Raw genomic sequence first — 14,307 nt, 5'->3', positions numbered from 1 at the left:
CGGGCGATCATGCTGGATCAGAATGCTAGCCAGCAAGAGCTAGAGCCAGACTACAATGGTGGCTGTTAGACAGTTAGAGTTTGGATTCTTTCCTATTCGACTACGAGTGCATCATCTACAGTCTTCGGTTGAGCATGAGATGGATTTGATGCATTGCTTCGCTTCCAGGAGGATTGCCATTGGTGCATATCGCCGCGTGTTCCTTCACCAGTCGCATCAACAGCCTCATCGTCATCATCACCATCATCATCATCACCATCATCATCATCACGGCCAAACCCACAACCAGCCCAACCCACCATCCATCAGCACAGTTTCATGCCAGCAACGCAGCCTATGGAAAGGAAATAAAAAATCCGCTCCCCGTCGCTCCGACGTCTCCTCCCCCCCCCCCCCCCCCCCCCCCACAACACCATCCAGACTGTAACTTCATCCAAAATATAGTAAGTAAAAAGAAGAGGCACAGAGCATAAACAAAGGATTCGCACCACGTGCCAACAAAATCCTCCTCGTACCACAAAACCTGCAAGAATACCCACCTCAGCCCTCGAAATTTGCACCTTCTCCAGGCCAAGGTATCAAAGTACCTACCTACCGTAACGGTACGACATTATGTATTATTATACGGCAATATAAAACCAGATGGGGACCCCAATCAAGACCTGTCCGATGAAAATGCAACCCACCCTTCTTGCATCCTTGCACCCTTCTTTTTTTCTTTTTTTGAATGGCTCTTTTTTTTTTTCACGTTGCAGTGTGTCCAGAGATTAACGCTACACCTCTACCTTAATATTGGCGAACCAGGGGTCGTCCCGCAATCCCAGTTCCGACGGCGGCGTCTTGTTGGCGGCTCTTTTTTTTTTTTTTTTGTTACTCCCTCCCACTCATACTCTTACACTCTTAACCGCGCTCTTACTTGCGCTCTCACTTCTTCTGACTCTTTTCTTATACCTGCTCTCCATATTCTGACCTTGTTATACGCCTTGCCCTCGCGTATCTCGCGAAATATACCTCGTAACCAGTATTACTGCCAGGTTCCTCATGATGATCATCTCAGCCTCTCCATAAGGGCCCAGTCTGATCCGTAATAATACATCCATATTACATGTACACACACTTCCCCCTCTCGCAAAACAGTCAAAATGACAATGTCCTCTACGGGAAAACACACACACTCGCGATATCGGGCTAGCCAATGCGACCGCGACTAATACTGTAAGCCGCGTGTTGGATGCGCGGCAGCCTGCATTAGACCTCTTTCTTGTAATATAACTCGCCTATGCACAGTGCCAGGTTTGACGAGCAGCCTAGAAATCAAAAAATCCGTTCTCCACCAGAAAAAGTCGCTGCTACTGTGCTGTGTTTGTTTCAACTTGCGCTCTTTCTTATTAGTGTTACTGTATATCCGTAGTCGTCCGGAAGCTCGAATTTCAGTTCGTCCGTGCTGGGCCGACTTCCCGTCCGGCGGCCCTTCAAACTAATCGCAACAAAGCTGCCGACTAATCAATTCCTATACGGTTAGTATCCTGCTTCGAGCCTACGCATTTGCACATACAACATACAAGACTACTACTACTCTTTTACTATCTTTGATGCAACTTTTTCCTAGCTCGAAACTCAGCAGGGCACAAATTCCTACATCCTAGAGAGGTCCACACAATGATCCTTCTGCCTGTGAATCTCGATTCGGCCAGGCCAAGCCCGTAGATCCTCTTTTCTTCCCTTCCTTTTCATCAAACCATGCGCTGCAATAGCAGCCATGCCATGAGTGAGTTCGAATCACGATCAAGCACATCCTAGCACATGGCCAGATCCTCCATCCCCTTTCTCTCCGTCATCGATCCCACCAGCAGGAACGTTTCGTCCACGCGCGCGCACGTACAACAGCAACCCCCCAACAAGAGCGATATCCGTGCAAGGGGGACTCTCTCGGTCCCGAAATCAATGTCCATTTGAGACTATTCGTCTCACACACAATATGCCATTGGATCCTCTTTCCGTATCCAGCGTCAAAAGAGGACCCTCAGACTCGTTCTCGTGCTCATCCTTTGCATCTGCCGTGGTTACAACCAGCGTTTCGTTCATATACTTCACACTCATCCTCCGTAAAATATTCCCACTGCAACACATAAAAACCTATCCACATGCTACTACATGACTTTGAAAGTAGCTACATTACATAGTACATTGATTCAGTCAATGCCACACCGTTACATCCAATTCATTTAACAACCCACGTCATTGCCACACTATGCGTTCAGCCGCACACCCCCAACCAACATCTTCGAAATAATACCCAAACAGGAAACAAACCAAATGCAAAACTACAAATCGTAAAGTAAAAGATTGCAAAAGGAAATCCAATCCGTTCCCTCAACCAATTAGCCCAAAGAAGGGGGGGAAAGGGAAGAACAACAAAAAGAAAAGAACAAAAGGTGAGTAAACTCACTCGCGGGTAGCATGCGATGCTACCAGCACGCAACATTAGGCTTAATGTATGTACGAGGTACCAGCCTAGAAATCACCACAGAATATCGCATTCACACCAGTTTTTGCTCTTCACACGTTCATGTTTCTCACCCTATCCATGTACCAAATTTAATATAATCCTAGTACTCGTACTCCGTATACTTTCAAGAATCCCACCCAACAGCATGTGGTAGCAGTACCTCCAACCACCGCAAAATGACCCGCTGATACCATGTACTTGCATACTGTTGTATCCCGGCCAAGCCAAGCAAACGGGGGATATTAACCCTCGTACCACCACCAGAATTCCCTCAGACAAAATCCAAGACGTGGAAAAAAAAAAGGCACAACAAACAGCCTGTCCGATCTGTTGTGGAGACGAGTACCTTGTCCTTCCGATCCTAGCCAGTAAGGCTCGGCTCAGCAGGCTGGCCATGTGGCTCGGAGTCTTGGATGCCAACAGTCGCCGACCTCAAAAGCGGCTGGAATGGGGCCTGGAACATGATATAAACTGTGCCTTGTACATGTACTCCAGATCCTCCCAGCTGCCATTATGCCATCAGTACCAGAACCCCCCCTCCCTTCGCGACTGACATTCAGTAATTCTGCCCGATTCAAATATAGCCCTTTGCGTACCATTCAGTATCAACAAGTTCTTTTGTATCTCATAACTCCACTCCGTCGCAAATGCAAATCCACGTACTCCGTAGTCATAGTCAAAAGCCCGAGACATGCCAAGTTCCGTTCCTCCAAAAGCCAAACGAATTACCCAAAATGGACATGAGTGTGTCCTCCAACACCGTGCTCTACAGAAAGAAAGAAGGAGAAAGAAAAGACGTCTCAATAAAGTTGCCGTAAAACTAGGCCCGCCCCGGACGCATTAGAGTAGAAACTCGCTCAACACCTGGACCCTGGTTCGGGCAACCTCGGAGTCCTCGGCCATCTGCTGCATGATCTGAATCATTCGGGCTGCAAACGCCAACATCGTTAGCACATCGGAACCATATATCGTGGGCTTTCGGAAATAAAAGAGATGGGGAAATGTTAACACTAAGGGGAGGGTTCCACTTACTGATGTCTGCCTTGGCTCGAACAAACAATGGGTCTTTCGCCAGCAGCTCCTTGCCCAGGGACTCCTTGGCCGTTTCTCTCAAGACGTTGCCGATACACAGAGCCTCAAGAAAAGCCCTGTGGTTAAAGACCCACCAGACGCGAGCCTCGCTTTCCAGCAAGTTGAACAGCAAGAAGAAGGCCCCGATGGCATCGTGAGCAGCTTCCAGCGTGCCCCGCACATTGACCGGAACGTCCGGGCTTTCCGACGCGTGAACCAACATGAGATTGTGAAAGTAGTTGCTCGTGAGGAACAGCGTTTGACGCACGACTCTCTTGTTTGTTCCGGCCAACGCCGTCAGGCTCTCAGTGTCCCACGAGCGGAAAACGTCCGGAAAGGACCGATACACCGCTCGGAAATCGGCAATCAGCTTTGACTTGTGCCGCGCCGTTGCACAAATGGGCACGTCGAGGGACCGAGGAGAGCATATCGTTTCCTGCACAAGATTCGCGAGTGTCCAAGAGCCCCGGATGTAGGCGTTGTCTGTTGGATCGCTGCTGGCAATGGAGGACCCATGATCGAGCAAGTCATCGACTGACACGTCGGTGTGCGTTGCAGATGGCGGCAGGGACAAAAGTACCGTGAGGAACGTGTCCTGCAGCAAGACCGCTTGCCAGACTTTGCGTCTCTGCTGCTTCTCAAATGGACTAGCATCTGGTGTAACTAAAGAGCGCGCGGTGAGTTTGGTTGTCTAAAAGAGACAGGCAGAGAAACGGGCTAAGAATATGCGAGGAGGGGGTTCATGTTACGCAAGAGGGTAGTATCCGATTCGACGTACCTATGTTGGGGTCACGATGCAAGCCCATGGCATAGGCTTGCCGTATCAAGATTCCAGCAAATGCCCAGCCGTCCGAAGCGTGATTGTCGTTGATGAGAAAATAAGTCATCAGAACCATGGCCTGAATAGACCGAATTGATGCTGTGCTAAGATACGAGAACATCCGGAGAGCTTGGTTGCTAGCTGAAGCATAAAACTCAGCCGTCTGCTTCCTCTCCTGCGCCGTCGTTGACGTGACAAACTGAGTGCCCAAAGCCAGCATGACAAAGATTTGAGCAATAAAGGCAGCATCAACCTGATTCTTCTCTGGGATGCTCATCTGCCAGAAGTGCTCATAGTCGGCATAGAATGTCTGGCGATGAATCATGGGGTACACCGGGTCGACGCATTCGAAATACCGAGAAAGCAGGATGTCAGCCTGGAGCTTCTCGGGAAGCACAGATATGACTTCGGGAAGACCTCCTTCGCAAGTCCAATAATTTGCAAAGGGATGCTCCGAGCCTATCCCAAACACGTTGCTTGCAGTGGCCACGGAATATGGGACATTTGATAGCAAGCCAATGGAGAGAGCTATAGCGCCTCTGGACGGAGTGTCGTCACTACTGTTGGCATTCCTGTCCGCGATGTTGGGGACAGGGAGCTTTCCAAAAGACCCAGGCTTCTTCTTTGGAGGCTTGGTCATGCGGCGGCCATTGGCAGCCGATCTCGACGTCTCCCTGTGTGAGATGGTACGTTAGGATACACTTGCAGCTGTCCATGGATGTGACTGGAACTAGACGTTGGGTTCTTGCAACTCACTCGATTACATTGGCAACGTGTGCATATATGCATTCAGTTTGCCGCTTGATACCTGTCAATTTCAACGTTAACAGAGCTGGTAGGTCGAAGCAGAGAACTCAGATTCGACTTACATGCAAGACAATGTGGTCGACCTCGATCGCACTACCAGGAATATGTCAGTGATATTGCCGTGTAACACACCTAGGTACGCCTTGAATGAGTCAAGAAGCGCGGTGAAAGTGGACCAAGACAGGAAAGCTATATACATAAAAGTAGGGCAAAGAGACAGGTATACAGCAGACTCTACACACGAGATCATGTCGTAGCACAAATAGAGCGGGCAGCCGCAGATGATGATCCTTAAAGGTCGGTTCCACCGCCATTCGTGATGCGGCAGACACCCGAGGTCGGATAGACCAGATGCAACCGTAAGGAAACACGACAAGGAGAGAAAGTTAAAGGCACTTCGTACGGCTAAGTCAAAAAGAAGTAGGAAGGGATGGGGAAAGTTGTCTCGCGTCAAGGGCTGGCTGAGACCAGCCGTGCACAACACGCACCTTTGTCTTTCGTTCAACACACTCGTGGCACGACAGCGTGGGTTTGTTTCGCTTCTGCTTCTTCTTTGGGGGCCCACTCGCATGAGTCTCGGGCATTGTCAAGTCGGCGTCTTGATCATGAGAGACAATGCCGCGATAGTCGAGCCCACCCATGCCTCCGGGGCCGCCGCCGCCGATGACCGGCAGACGAAGGCTCCCGGACACGGATCCGGGCGACGCGATGGAGGTGTTGGACACGGAGCTCGGGGTCAAGGCCGACGAGGCATTGCCACGTCCGACAGCTACGGAACGGCCGTGGTGGCCATTGCCGGCCTGCTGGAAAAGCGACAGATCCATCTGCCGTTGAACTCGTACTAACGTAATCCACGAAGCCGCCCCCTCCCAAGCTCCCGATGATATTCCCGACTGGTGATAAAGCCGCGCGCAGTTCGCCTACCTGGAGCTGAACGGCCCCTTGTTTGTTCTCCTGCTGCTTTGCTGTGTCAGCGGCGGTCAATCCGCGTTGTTCGCGCCACGGTCCCCCGGAAATAACAGGTGGAAAATCGGGTCGTTTGGGGGAGCTGTTTCTGCTTGGGAGGAATTTTCTTTGGTCGTCCCTCTTGGTTGTCGGATTTGAGCACTGGAAATAACATGCTCAAAGGGTGGCGGATAATCAAATAAGAGCGGGAAGGGTGGAGGAGCCGCTGGATTGGATGACGAGATGCAGAAAATGGGGGGGTTAAAGAAATCCCAGCTCAGGCCTCTGTTGCTCAATGTCTCAGCCGCAGCGCACTAACCATTTTGTGAGCTCTGGGATGGGAGGCGAGATGAGGAGGTGGTGAGTATACTGTAGAGTGGTATTGAGTATTTACTAGGCAAGGTCACGTAGTAAGTAAGCCAGGTGTATGGAGTAAAGCGTCGAGGGCTTCCAAGACCTCGAGAGCCTCGTTTCGCTGCAACAGTTAATCCGCATGCGGTCAACGGCCTCTTGTCGCCATTGGGTACCGCGCAGGTACTATCAGGTAGACGATGCAAAGCGTGGCGCCGCTATATTGAGCCGTTGAAAAGAGCCGTACGTAAAATGCTGGTCGTAATCGGCTAAATTAATGCACCGCAGTAATCGCGTCCTTAGTTTCAAATAGTCCTGATGTTAGCAAGGATGTCTTCTTACGAGTAAGACTTGCCCGGGGATCGAGGAACGCGTAGAATATAGGGATATACAGAGGACAGCCTTAGGATACTCTCGAACGACATTGACGAATTGGAGGCAGGTTTACAAACCTAACGCGACCACCAAGTAAATTTTTTATCCCACAAAAGGGCAGCGCCACATTGTAGATATTATTCTATTCAGACAATTGAATGCTTGAATCGCTTGACCGCATGGTATGGGCCGCGACTTGCATTTTCCTGCTGGCTACAGGGTAGCAAATCTCTCATTACTCGCTCTTACTATCTGCCCGTGTCTTGGCAACTTGGCAACTTAGGCGAAGAAAGTTACTGCGCGATTCTGTATGAAAGCTCAGTTCGCCGCCAATTAAGGAAACCTCCGAGCCAATGCATGGCCAAATTCAAAATTGTGGAGGCTAAAGGAGAAAATATCGACACCAGATTGCCCCGGTGTTTTTTTTTGATACGTCGCAGATGCTGTGTATGAGATAGTTGGAGAGAGCTGTAGGATCAAAGCCAAGACCGTTAGTGATCTTAATCGCTATAATAAGCAGGCATCAGGTGCCAAGAGTGGGTCCAAATACCTATTACTCACCAAAATGGCCTCATCGACTCAAGCTTCCTTCAACGATCTTGCCCAAGACAAGCGGTAGAGGACGTTCTTACACGGCAGACAAGCTTAATGACGACTCCCACAACACCTGTCCGACGCACAAGACAGCTTCTCAATCATCTCAGTCACACAATGGCAGGCTACGAGGCGCCGTGGAGGTCTACGTTCCTCTCACACATCCAGCAGGCGAGCAGTCCGATATTCACTCTGAGCACGCTCCATCCTCTCGATGGGAACCAGTTTGTACCCAGAGCCAGGACAGTCGTCTTCCGAGGCATGTGGGCTTCCTTGCCAGACAACCCTAGAAACCCTGCGCTACTCAATCCTGCCGTTTACACCAGCGAATTGCCCGCTATCACGACGGATGTGCGCATGGAAAAGGTTCCCGAGCTTATTGGCAGCAGACAGGAACCCTCCACATCGGCGGAGGCTCAGTCTGCTATTGGAGGCCCCGTTGAAGCCGTCTTTTGGATGGAAAAGGCCAGTACGCAATGGCGGTTCCGCGGCCGTGCTTATGTGATTGGTCCGGATATCGAGTCGGATGCAGCTGCGCCTGTTCGAGCAGCTCTGCAGCCCTGGATGAGGGTTGTGGATGAAGAGCAGAAAGATGCATGGAGCTGGAGCAGAGAGCTTACCGCAAGCTTTGGAAACCTGAGTCCTCTGATGAGGGGCTCATTCCGAAATCCACTGCCTGGCACTCCTCTGACACAGAAGCCTGAGCCAGGCCTGGAGCTGGGACAAGAGGTCAACGATGTAAACGATGAGCTGGCACGGAGGAACTTTCGAGTGTTGGTCATCGTGCCAGAGGAGATTGATCAGATAGAGTTGTCAGACCCAAAGAGAGGTCGGAGATGGAGTCACAAGGCTGAAGTGTCGGAATCTGGGATTTCGTGGAAGACAACGGAGCTGTGGCCGTAAGGCCTAGCTGTCGCTGGAAAGGAGTAGGCGAGCGGTTGACGGCCCATAATTCATCACTTTTAGAGGAATGACCAGAGGACCCCATCCACACAAGGCGTTTGCACTTGATCCAGCCCAATGGCAGATCACAATGGACTACGGAGGCTCTATAAAATCAAACGGCCTCCGCGGACCTTGAACCGGCATACACACGACATCCAGGGCCGGATGTCGGCTCGGCTAGTACGAAACCAGCGTTTGTTTAGGCATAGCACCAATAGGCAGGTCTCAAAGACGCGGTACAGAGTGTGGCTATGGTGACGGTGTACTCCGCAACCGCCGTGCTAGCGACACAGCTATGCCACTCAACTTGATCCTGATCAAACAAGAGCCCTCTGGACCAGACCATTAGCCCTGTGGAGCCAGGCAGAGATGACACCTCGTATAAGCTCCTGAGTAAGGGTGCTGCGCGCCACGCCAGATCGGTCTTGGGAAGAAGCTTGTTTGTCTGCCCGTGCCTTGGCATTCGGCTACGTGATACTAAAAACTGCAGCTTGAACCTGGCAGCTGCATCTGGCAGCAGTCGAGAACGTGGATCACGAAGCGAGCAGGGAGGATGGCGAGGCCAAGCAATAGCCTATCGCCTCGCATCGTATCGAATCGAGTCGCATCGCAGGTAGTGCTTGTCTAAAGCAGGCCATTTTGCGTCTGGCTTGCCGCCACCTGTTTAGCTCAGTTGAACGTGTTACTTTCGGCCGCTTGATGCCATCCTCGCGTCAGAACTGCGCATCGTCTCGCCTATCACTGGCCGGCGCAAAGGGTTTTGCTGTAAGGAGGAGATCAGACGCACAGACGCCCCCTCGGCGGCACATGCTTTCCGTAAATCATTTTTTGCCAACCAAACAAGAGGAAACCGGTGGGTTCATCGGCTAACGGCTTGTCGGGCGAGCCGGGATGGAACTGGGAACTTGTTTCGTCGATGCGGCGCAGCAGAGGCGGTTTCTGCAGCATTTGGCAGTAAGAGCGAGAATAGACAAACAGGCACAGGCCCTTTATCCTCTCTTTCTCTGAAACTCGCTGACGATACGAGGGCGGTAGACTCGGATTTCAGCTCAGCTGATTGGCCTCTGGTCGACGGGGCCGGGTCCAATAAAGGCGCGCAGGACCGGATTCTCGATCGTCGCCATACGAAGCCAAGCCGTTTTAGAGCAGCATAAAACGGTTCCGCCTGTCAAGTCCCTCTTGAGAGTGAGTCTCGCCTCGTCTCGGGTTCTCTTGGGCCCAGTTCTCCTTTGCAACTAATATCTCGTAATGCTCGTACGGCCGAGGGAGAGCGCCGATGGGATGGCCTGCAAAAAAGAGGGCGTTACGGAGGTTGGCCGAAAAGGGAGAGGCGGAACAACTTGATGCCATCATCTGCCACCGGCCAGATTACGGAATATGCAGACTAGATGCACCTTTGGGTTCTTTTGGTTACATGAGCGGAAGCAAGGTAACGAGTCGGTATGGAGAGCATTCGCAGGATGGCGTTGTTTTGAGACCTTGTTGGGTCTCCATTTCAGCTGCAAAACAGCCCCTGCCAACGTGAACTGACTGAGTCGTATCGTATGTACTATGCTCCGTACCCAGAAGGAGATGAGGATACCGTAATCATTTTGCTTGAATCAAATTGACGACTGGGGAAGGATAACATACATGATCTGTCGGCAGTCAAGATGATCAAGTATGGATATTGTTTTAGTAAACAATCAACTAGACGAATGGCTGACGGGCAATCTCATACTACACAGATCACATAAGGTGCTTACAGGCCCATCCCACTGTAGCTTTAGCACCCAGCACAACTACCCAAGGCGGCTAACTGCCTACAAGTCCCCAGTAAAGAACCGCCTAGGCCGCCTGACCTCCGCCCGTAGGCAAAGCCAGTCCCCCCGTAAGCCCTCAAATCAACTCATCCCTCGCTGCGCCTCGTTCCAAGGGAGAGATCAATTGTTTCTGGCCCCGGAATGCCAGTCCCAATACGTGTAATGCTTTGTATGGATGGAGCGTCTGGATTGCTTCTTCAAGTAAGGCGCTCGCTGTGTGCTCGTACGGGCAGCATTAGTCTCGTGTAGTTGTAATGCAGCCTCAATTAAGGCAGAAGGAAGAGGTGTCCCGAAAAAAAAAAACCTCCCTTCTCCCTCTTACTCTTCCTCCCTCTCTCCCCTCCCTCGCCTTCTAAAAGGCTTTCGTACTTGGACGCGCGTCTCCTCGGGTCATACCATCTTTTTACTTCGTATTGTTGCGGAGTAATTCTAGGCTTCTTTATTAAGCTTATTCTTTTTTTTACTCTTGGCATTGCGATTTTGTTTTTTTCTTTGATCGTTGTTTGATCGTTTTAGTTGGTGGTTTGTTTGTAGTACACAAACGGCGTCGATAATTGTTGCCTGGAATCCACAATGCGTGGTCTTAGCAAGGCGGCGACGCTCATATTGGCGCCAACGGCTGTGTTGACGAGGCCTTTGCCGGTATCATCACGAGGTGAGTGTCATGATTAATTGTATTGTGCTGGTGGTGGAGAGAGACAAAATCAGAACAAGAGAGGCAAACGGAGGTGGTTGGGGGTGACTACAGTCTGCTTGCTTGCTTGCCCTGAATTGGGGGGTACTCTATCCGGACAGAATGCAAACAAACATTCATCGATGCCTATTACTGACTCGCTTCTTTCTTGCCACTTGAACAGGTGTCCCGACTGAATCTGCATTTTCCGTTGCTGTTGCTGTAGACACCAGCGGCTCTAGAGACGCAAAGACGGTCGATCAAACTCTGGTAAGAAGAATCAACCTGTTCCAGTATCATGACAATGAGCTCACATCATCTCCACGGGAAAAGGTATTCAATCTTGACATCCAAGAGTCCTCAGAGGCTTGCAGTCAAGCTAAAGTGAGGATCGACGGATTCCTCCTATCTCAGGATGACAACGGCACCGGCCAAGGGACTTTCGCCTCCCAGGACGGGCACACCGTCACCGCGAGCTGGAATTTTACTTGCAAGGAGCACGTACGACGAGTGCCTTGGGACCAGGATCTGACGGTGACAATCATCTCACTGGACGGAGAGACTATCCCCGAGACATCCTTTGTGACGAGCTTTAGACAACGAACTCCCGTCAAGGTCTACGATGTGGGAGGAGATTCACTCGTCTACACAACCGAGGGTCATGCGCCTACCCGGCTCGATAAGGAGAGGGTGCTAGAGAGGATTAAGACGCTCACCGGCTTATCAGACGTCGATGACGAAACCAAGGCGGACATTGGAGACATCATTTCGATAGAGACCCAGATGCGCGAACTCGGAGAACACATCAAGACCAAGCAGCGAAAAGTATTGGACAAGCTGGGCATCAAGCCTTCGACACCGGCGTTCAACTTTCAGACATTTTACCAGACGGCCAAACTTGCATCTTCTACCCTCCGGGGCACCATGGAGCACTGGTTGGGCTCTGTGCTCGGTATCCCTGTCGAGTGTGATCATCATCATCGTCATCATGATCACGAGCATGGCACCCATCATCGACGCCCTAACCACCCTCACCCTAACCATAAGGAGACCGATGTCGTGGTGAGCATGCAAGTAGACGGAGAGGGAGGACAGCGCTTCTTCTACTACCGAGACCGAGACGATACCGACTCCAGCTCTACACGACTGACACCAACTCACTCTCGAAGGGTAAGTAGTCTTGATTTTCTCGCAAACCTACAAATCCCATGAGCCCCTTTTTTGTGCAGATTAAACGCGCATATGATGGAATCTAACCATTGGCTAAACAGAACGTCACCTACTTTCCCCTCTTCGCAATCATCTTCACCTTCCACCTGGCCCTCTTCTTTGCCCTCCGATCCATCCGTCAACGAATGCACAGCCGCCGCGCGAGAAACCACAGCAACCGTGTGTGCCGCCGTGAAACTCGCACCCAGCGCCGCATCGAAAGACAAGCTCGCCGAAACGGCGCCCACCAACGTACCACGAATTTCTTTTGTAGCATCCGAGACCTCTTCCAGACCAAGCGCATCGAGCTCAATGAAAAGACAGCCATGCTGATCCACGAGGAGGATACCTCGATGGAGGACGAGCTCGCGTCTTTCCAAGAGGCAGCCTCCGTGATTAGCGACCTGGTTGCTGTTCAAGAGACGGTGACCAGAGAGGAGTCGCAGCCGCCTAGGTTCACCGCAGACGTGAGCCCACCGGCCTACGACGAGGTGGAAGAGAGATATGACGAAAAGAGGCCTGGCGGCTGTTGATTCACCCCTACCACCCCCTTCTTTTTCTGGATACGAGTGCGTTTGGGATGGGGATATGAATCCGAAAAGGAGCCCCTACAGTAATAATCATAATCATGTTGAGAAAAAAAAAAGCGCAACGAAAAACAAACAAACAATAATATCCACACTGGTTAGAATGGCGTTATACACTACCTGGAGGACAGGATCAAACAAGCATGCAATAGATGACGCGGTTTCTCAAGTTAATTTTATCAAAATACACCTAATTGACGCTGTTTCTACATGTTTTTAAACACCCATGCAAAGTGAGACAAACACAAGACAAATAAATATATCATTGACACCATTGTATGTCAAGGGGAAGAAAAGAATGCCGTCTATCCGAGTATAAACCTCTCAAAGTTCGCCCCTATCGTGGCAACCCCAGTCTCAAGATCCCACCCCTTAATCTCGCACACCAGCCGATACATGTCCTCGAGCAGCGCCTCCGCCTCGCCGCCCGCCACGTGCAAGTCGCTCTCCACGAGGATCCTGTCGTCCGGCACGGCGCGCACGACGGCGGCGAGCTTGGTCTTGCCGCCGTCGGTGCTCATGTTGACGGCCGTGGAGAAGGAGACGAAGACGGTGGAGGGGACGGCCGGGTGGAACCACTGCTTGAGCATGTCGGCGCTGCCGCTGTACGAGTGGAGGCATATCCGCGGCGGGAAGGGCTTGCCGCCGGCTTTCTTCTTCTTCTTAGTTCTGTCTTCTGTTGTGGGCATGTTTTTGGATGATGAGGAGTCGGAGTCGTCTGAAGAGGAACTTTCTTCGGCGCCAGGGGCAATTCTTTTCTTCTCTCTGCGGGATAGGACTTTTTTCTCGTGGCCTTTCCAGCAGGCTGCTATTGTGTCGTATAAGACGCCGTGAGCCTGTACACCGTGTACGCTGACGGCTCTGCCCATTTCTCCTGCTAGTCGTAGTTGAGCTTGCATGATGGCTTGCTGGTGCTGCATTTGCACTCGAAAGGGGCTGAGGAGACGACCTTCGCGTCCACCGGGGGTGAGGCTCTCATCTCGAGAGGAATCGTCGTCGGGGAGTCGCTGTTGGGGGAGACGAAAGCCCTTGTCGAGGCCGATTTCTCCAACGAGCGCGAGGGGAAACGAGGTGAGGTATTGGCGAGTGGATGATATGAGTGCTGATAAGGGGGTTGGAGTAGGGAGAGAAGAGAGGAAGGATTGATCTTGGGGGGTGGGAGAGAGAACGGCCTTGTAGTGAGCGATTTTGGCATCTTGTTCAGTAGATTTATTGGGATCCTCGGTGTTGTGGGGGTTGTATGTGGGATTGGGGATGGAGTCGTCGTATAGCTGGTAGGAGAACCAGGGATGCCATCCAAACGCTGGAACGACTTTGCATCCTTTACGGGGTGAAACGGTATCCGAGGATGATGTTGTGATTGATGCTGAATCTGTGATGCCGTGCTCGGATGCTACATCCGCGACGAGTTGCTGGTCTTGGGAGCGAGTGGCCATGATGGTGAGGACGCGGGTGTTGAGAGTGGCGAGAGAGGCGATGGAGGACATTGTGTCGGTTGGATGGCAGTGGGCGTCAAAAGCACCGAGATGCCACGGAAAGGGATCATTGTAGACTGGTTTGTCTGGTGGAGGTTGGGAGTTGGCGTCATCAGAAGGTTGGTTTTGGTGGTGTTGACACAT

General features: G+C 51.5%; 6 protein-coding genes across 6 annotated transcripts; 3 read left to right on the top strand and 3 right to left on the bottom strand.

The window, feature by feature from the left end:
• The first annotated feature begins 84 nt into the window (after nucleotides 1-84).
• M431DRAFT_206565 (hypothetical protein) lies at nucleotides 85-656 on the top strand. The gene has a single exon (XM_024913398.1). The coding sequence runs from the start codon at nucleotides 140-142 to the stop codon at nucleotides 425-427; it is 288 nt and encodes a 95-aa protein (XP_024780903.1). The 5' UTR covers nucleotides 85-139; the 3' UTR covers nucleotides 428-656.
• Nucleotides 657-2,548: 1,892 nt separating this feature from the next.
• Nucleotides 2,549-3,127, bottom strand: M431DRAFT_206417 (hypothetical protein). The gene has a single exon (XM_024913396.1). It carries the CDS (start codon nucleotides 2,903-2,905, stop codon nucleotides 2,582-2,584), a length of 324 nt encoding a protein of 107 aa, XP_024780902.1. The 5' UTR covers nucleotides 2,906-3,127; the 3' UTR covers nucleotides 2,549-2,581.
• Nucleotides 2,851-5,488, bottom strand: M431DRAFT_503387 (hypothetical protein). The gene is made up of 3 exons (XM_024918294.1): nucleotides 4,359-5,488; nucleotides 3,542-4,243; nucleotides 2,851-3,438 (listed from the first exon to the last, which is right to left on the bottom strand). The coding sequence occupies exons 1-3, from the start codon at nucleotides 5,038-5,040 to the stop codon at nucleotides 3,350-3,352; spliced, it is 1,473 nt and encodes a 490-aa protein (XP_024780901.1). The 5' UTR covers nucleotides 5,041-5,488; the 3' UTR covers nucleotides 2,851-3,349.
• A 2,101-nt stretch (nucleotides 5,489-7,589) lies between these two features.
• Nucleotides 7,590-8,375, top strand: M431DRAFT_477595 (hypothetical protein; the record flags this gene model as incomplete). Its single annotated transcript, XM_024915583.1, has 1 exon — nucleotides 7,590-8,375. The coding sequence occupies one exon, from the start codon at nucleotides 7,590-7,592 to the stop codon at nucleotides 8,373-8,375; it is 786 nt and encodes a 261-aa protein (XP_024780900.1).
• Nucleotides 8,376-10,792: 2,417 nt separating this feature from the next.
• M431DRAFT_73681 (hypothetical protein) lies at nucleotides 10,793-12,634 on the top strand (the record flags this gene model as incomplete). The annotated part of the gene is made up of 4 exons (XM_024922147.1): nucleotides 10,793-10,880; nucleotides 11,077-11,162; nucleotides 11,226-12,062; nucleotides 12,164-12,634. 4 exons carry the CDS (start codon nucleotides 10,793-10,795, stop codon nucleotides 12,632-12,634), a joined length of 1,482 nt encoding a protein of 493 aa, XP_024780899.1.
• A 359-nt stretch (nucleotides 12,635-12,993) lies between these two features.
• M431DRAFT_477593 (hypothetical protein) lies at nucleotides 12,994-14,307 on the bottom strand (the record flags this gene model as incomplete). The annotated part of the gene is made up of 1 exon (XM_024915582.1): nucleotides 12,994-14,307. One exon carries the CDS (start codon nucleotides 14,305-14,307, stop codon nucleotides 12,994-12,996), a length of 1,314 nt encoding a protein of 437 aa, XP_024780898.1.

Source organism: Trichoderma harzianum (genome assembly GCF_003025095.1).
Source record: "Trichoderma harzianum CBS 226.95 unplaced genomic scaffold M431scaffold_1, whole genome shotgun sequence".
In the NCBI taxonomy this organism is placed as follows: domain Eukaryota; kingdom Fungi; phylum Ascomycota; class Sordariomycetes; order Hypocreales; family Hypocreaceae; genus Trichoderma; species Trichoderma harzianum.
Note: the sequence above shows the minus strand (reverse complement) of the source record. Positions and strands in the feature narration are given on the sequence as shown.

What these genes read in the sequence shown, in the direction of transcription:
- M431DRAFT_206565 (XM_024913398.1), top strand. Translation starts at nt 140, where the DNA reads ATGGATTTGATGCATTGCTTCGCTTCCAGGAGGATTGCCATTGGTGCA.
- M431DRAFT_206417 (XM_024913396.1), bottom strand. Translation starts at nt 2,905, where the DNA reads ATGGCCAGCCTGCTGAGCCGAGCCTTACTGGCTAGGATCGGAAGGACA.
- M431DRAFT_503387 (XM_024918294.1), bottom strand. Translation starts at nt 5,040, where the DNA reads ATGACCAAGCCTCCAAAGAAGAAGCCTGGGTCTTTTGGAAAGCTCCCT. An exon ending in GCATCGTGACCCCAACATAG is followed by an intron (nt 4,244 to 4,358) that starts GTACGTCGAATC and finishes CGCGCTCTTTAG; the next exon opens with TTACACCAGATGCTAGTCCA. An exon ending in TCGAGCCAAGGCAGACATCA is followed by an intron (nt 3,439 to 3,541) that starts GTAAGTGGAACC and finishes TGGCGTTTGCAG; the next exon opens with CCCGAATGATTCAGATCATG.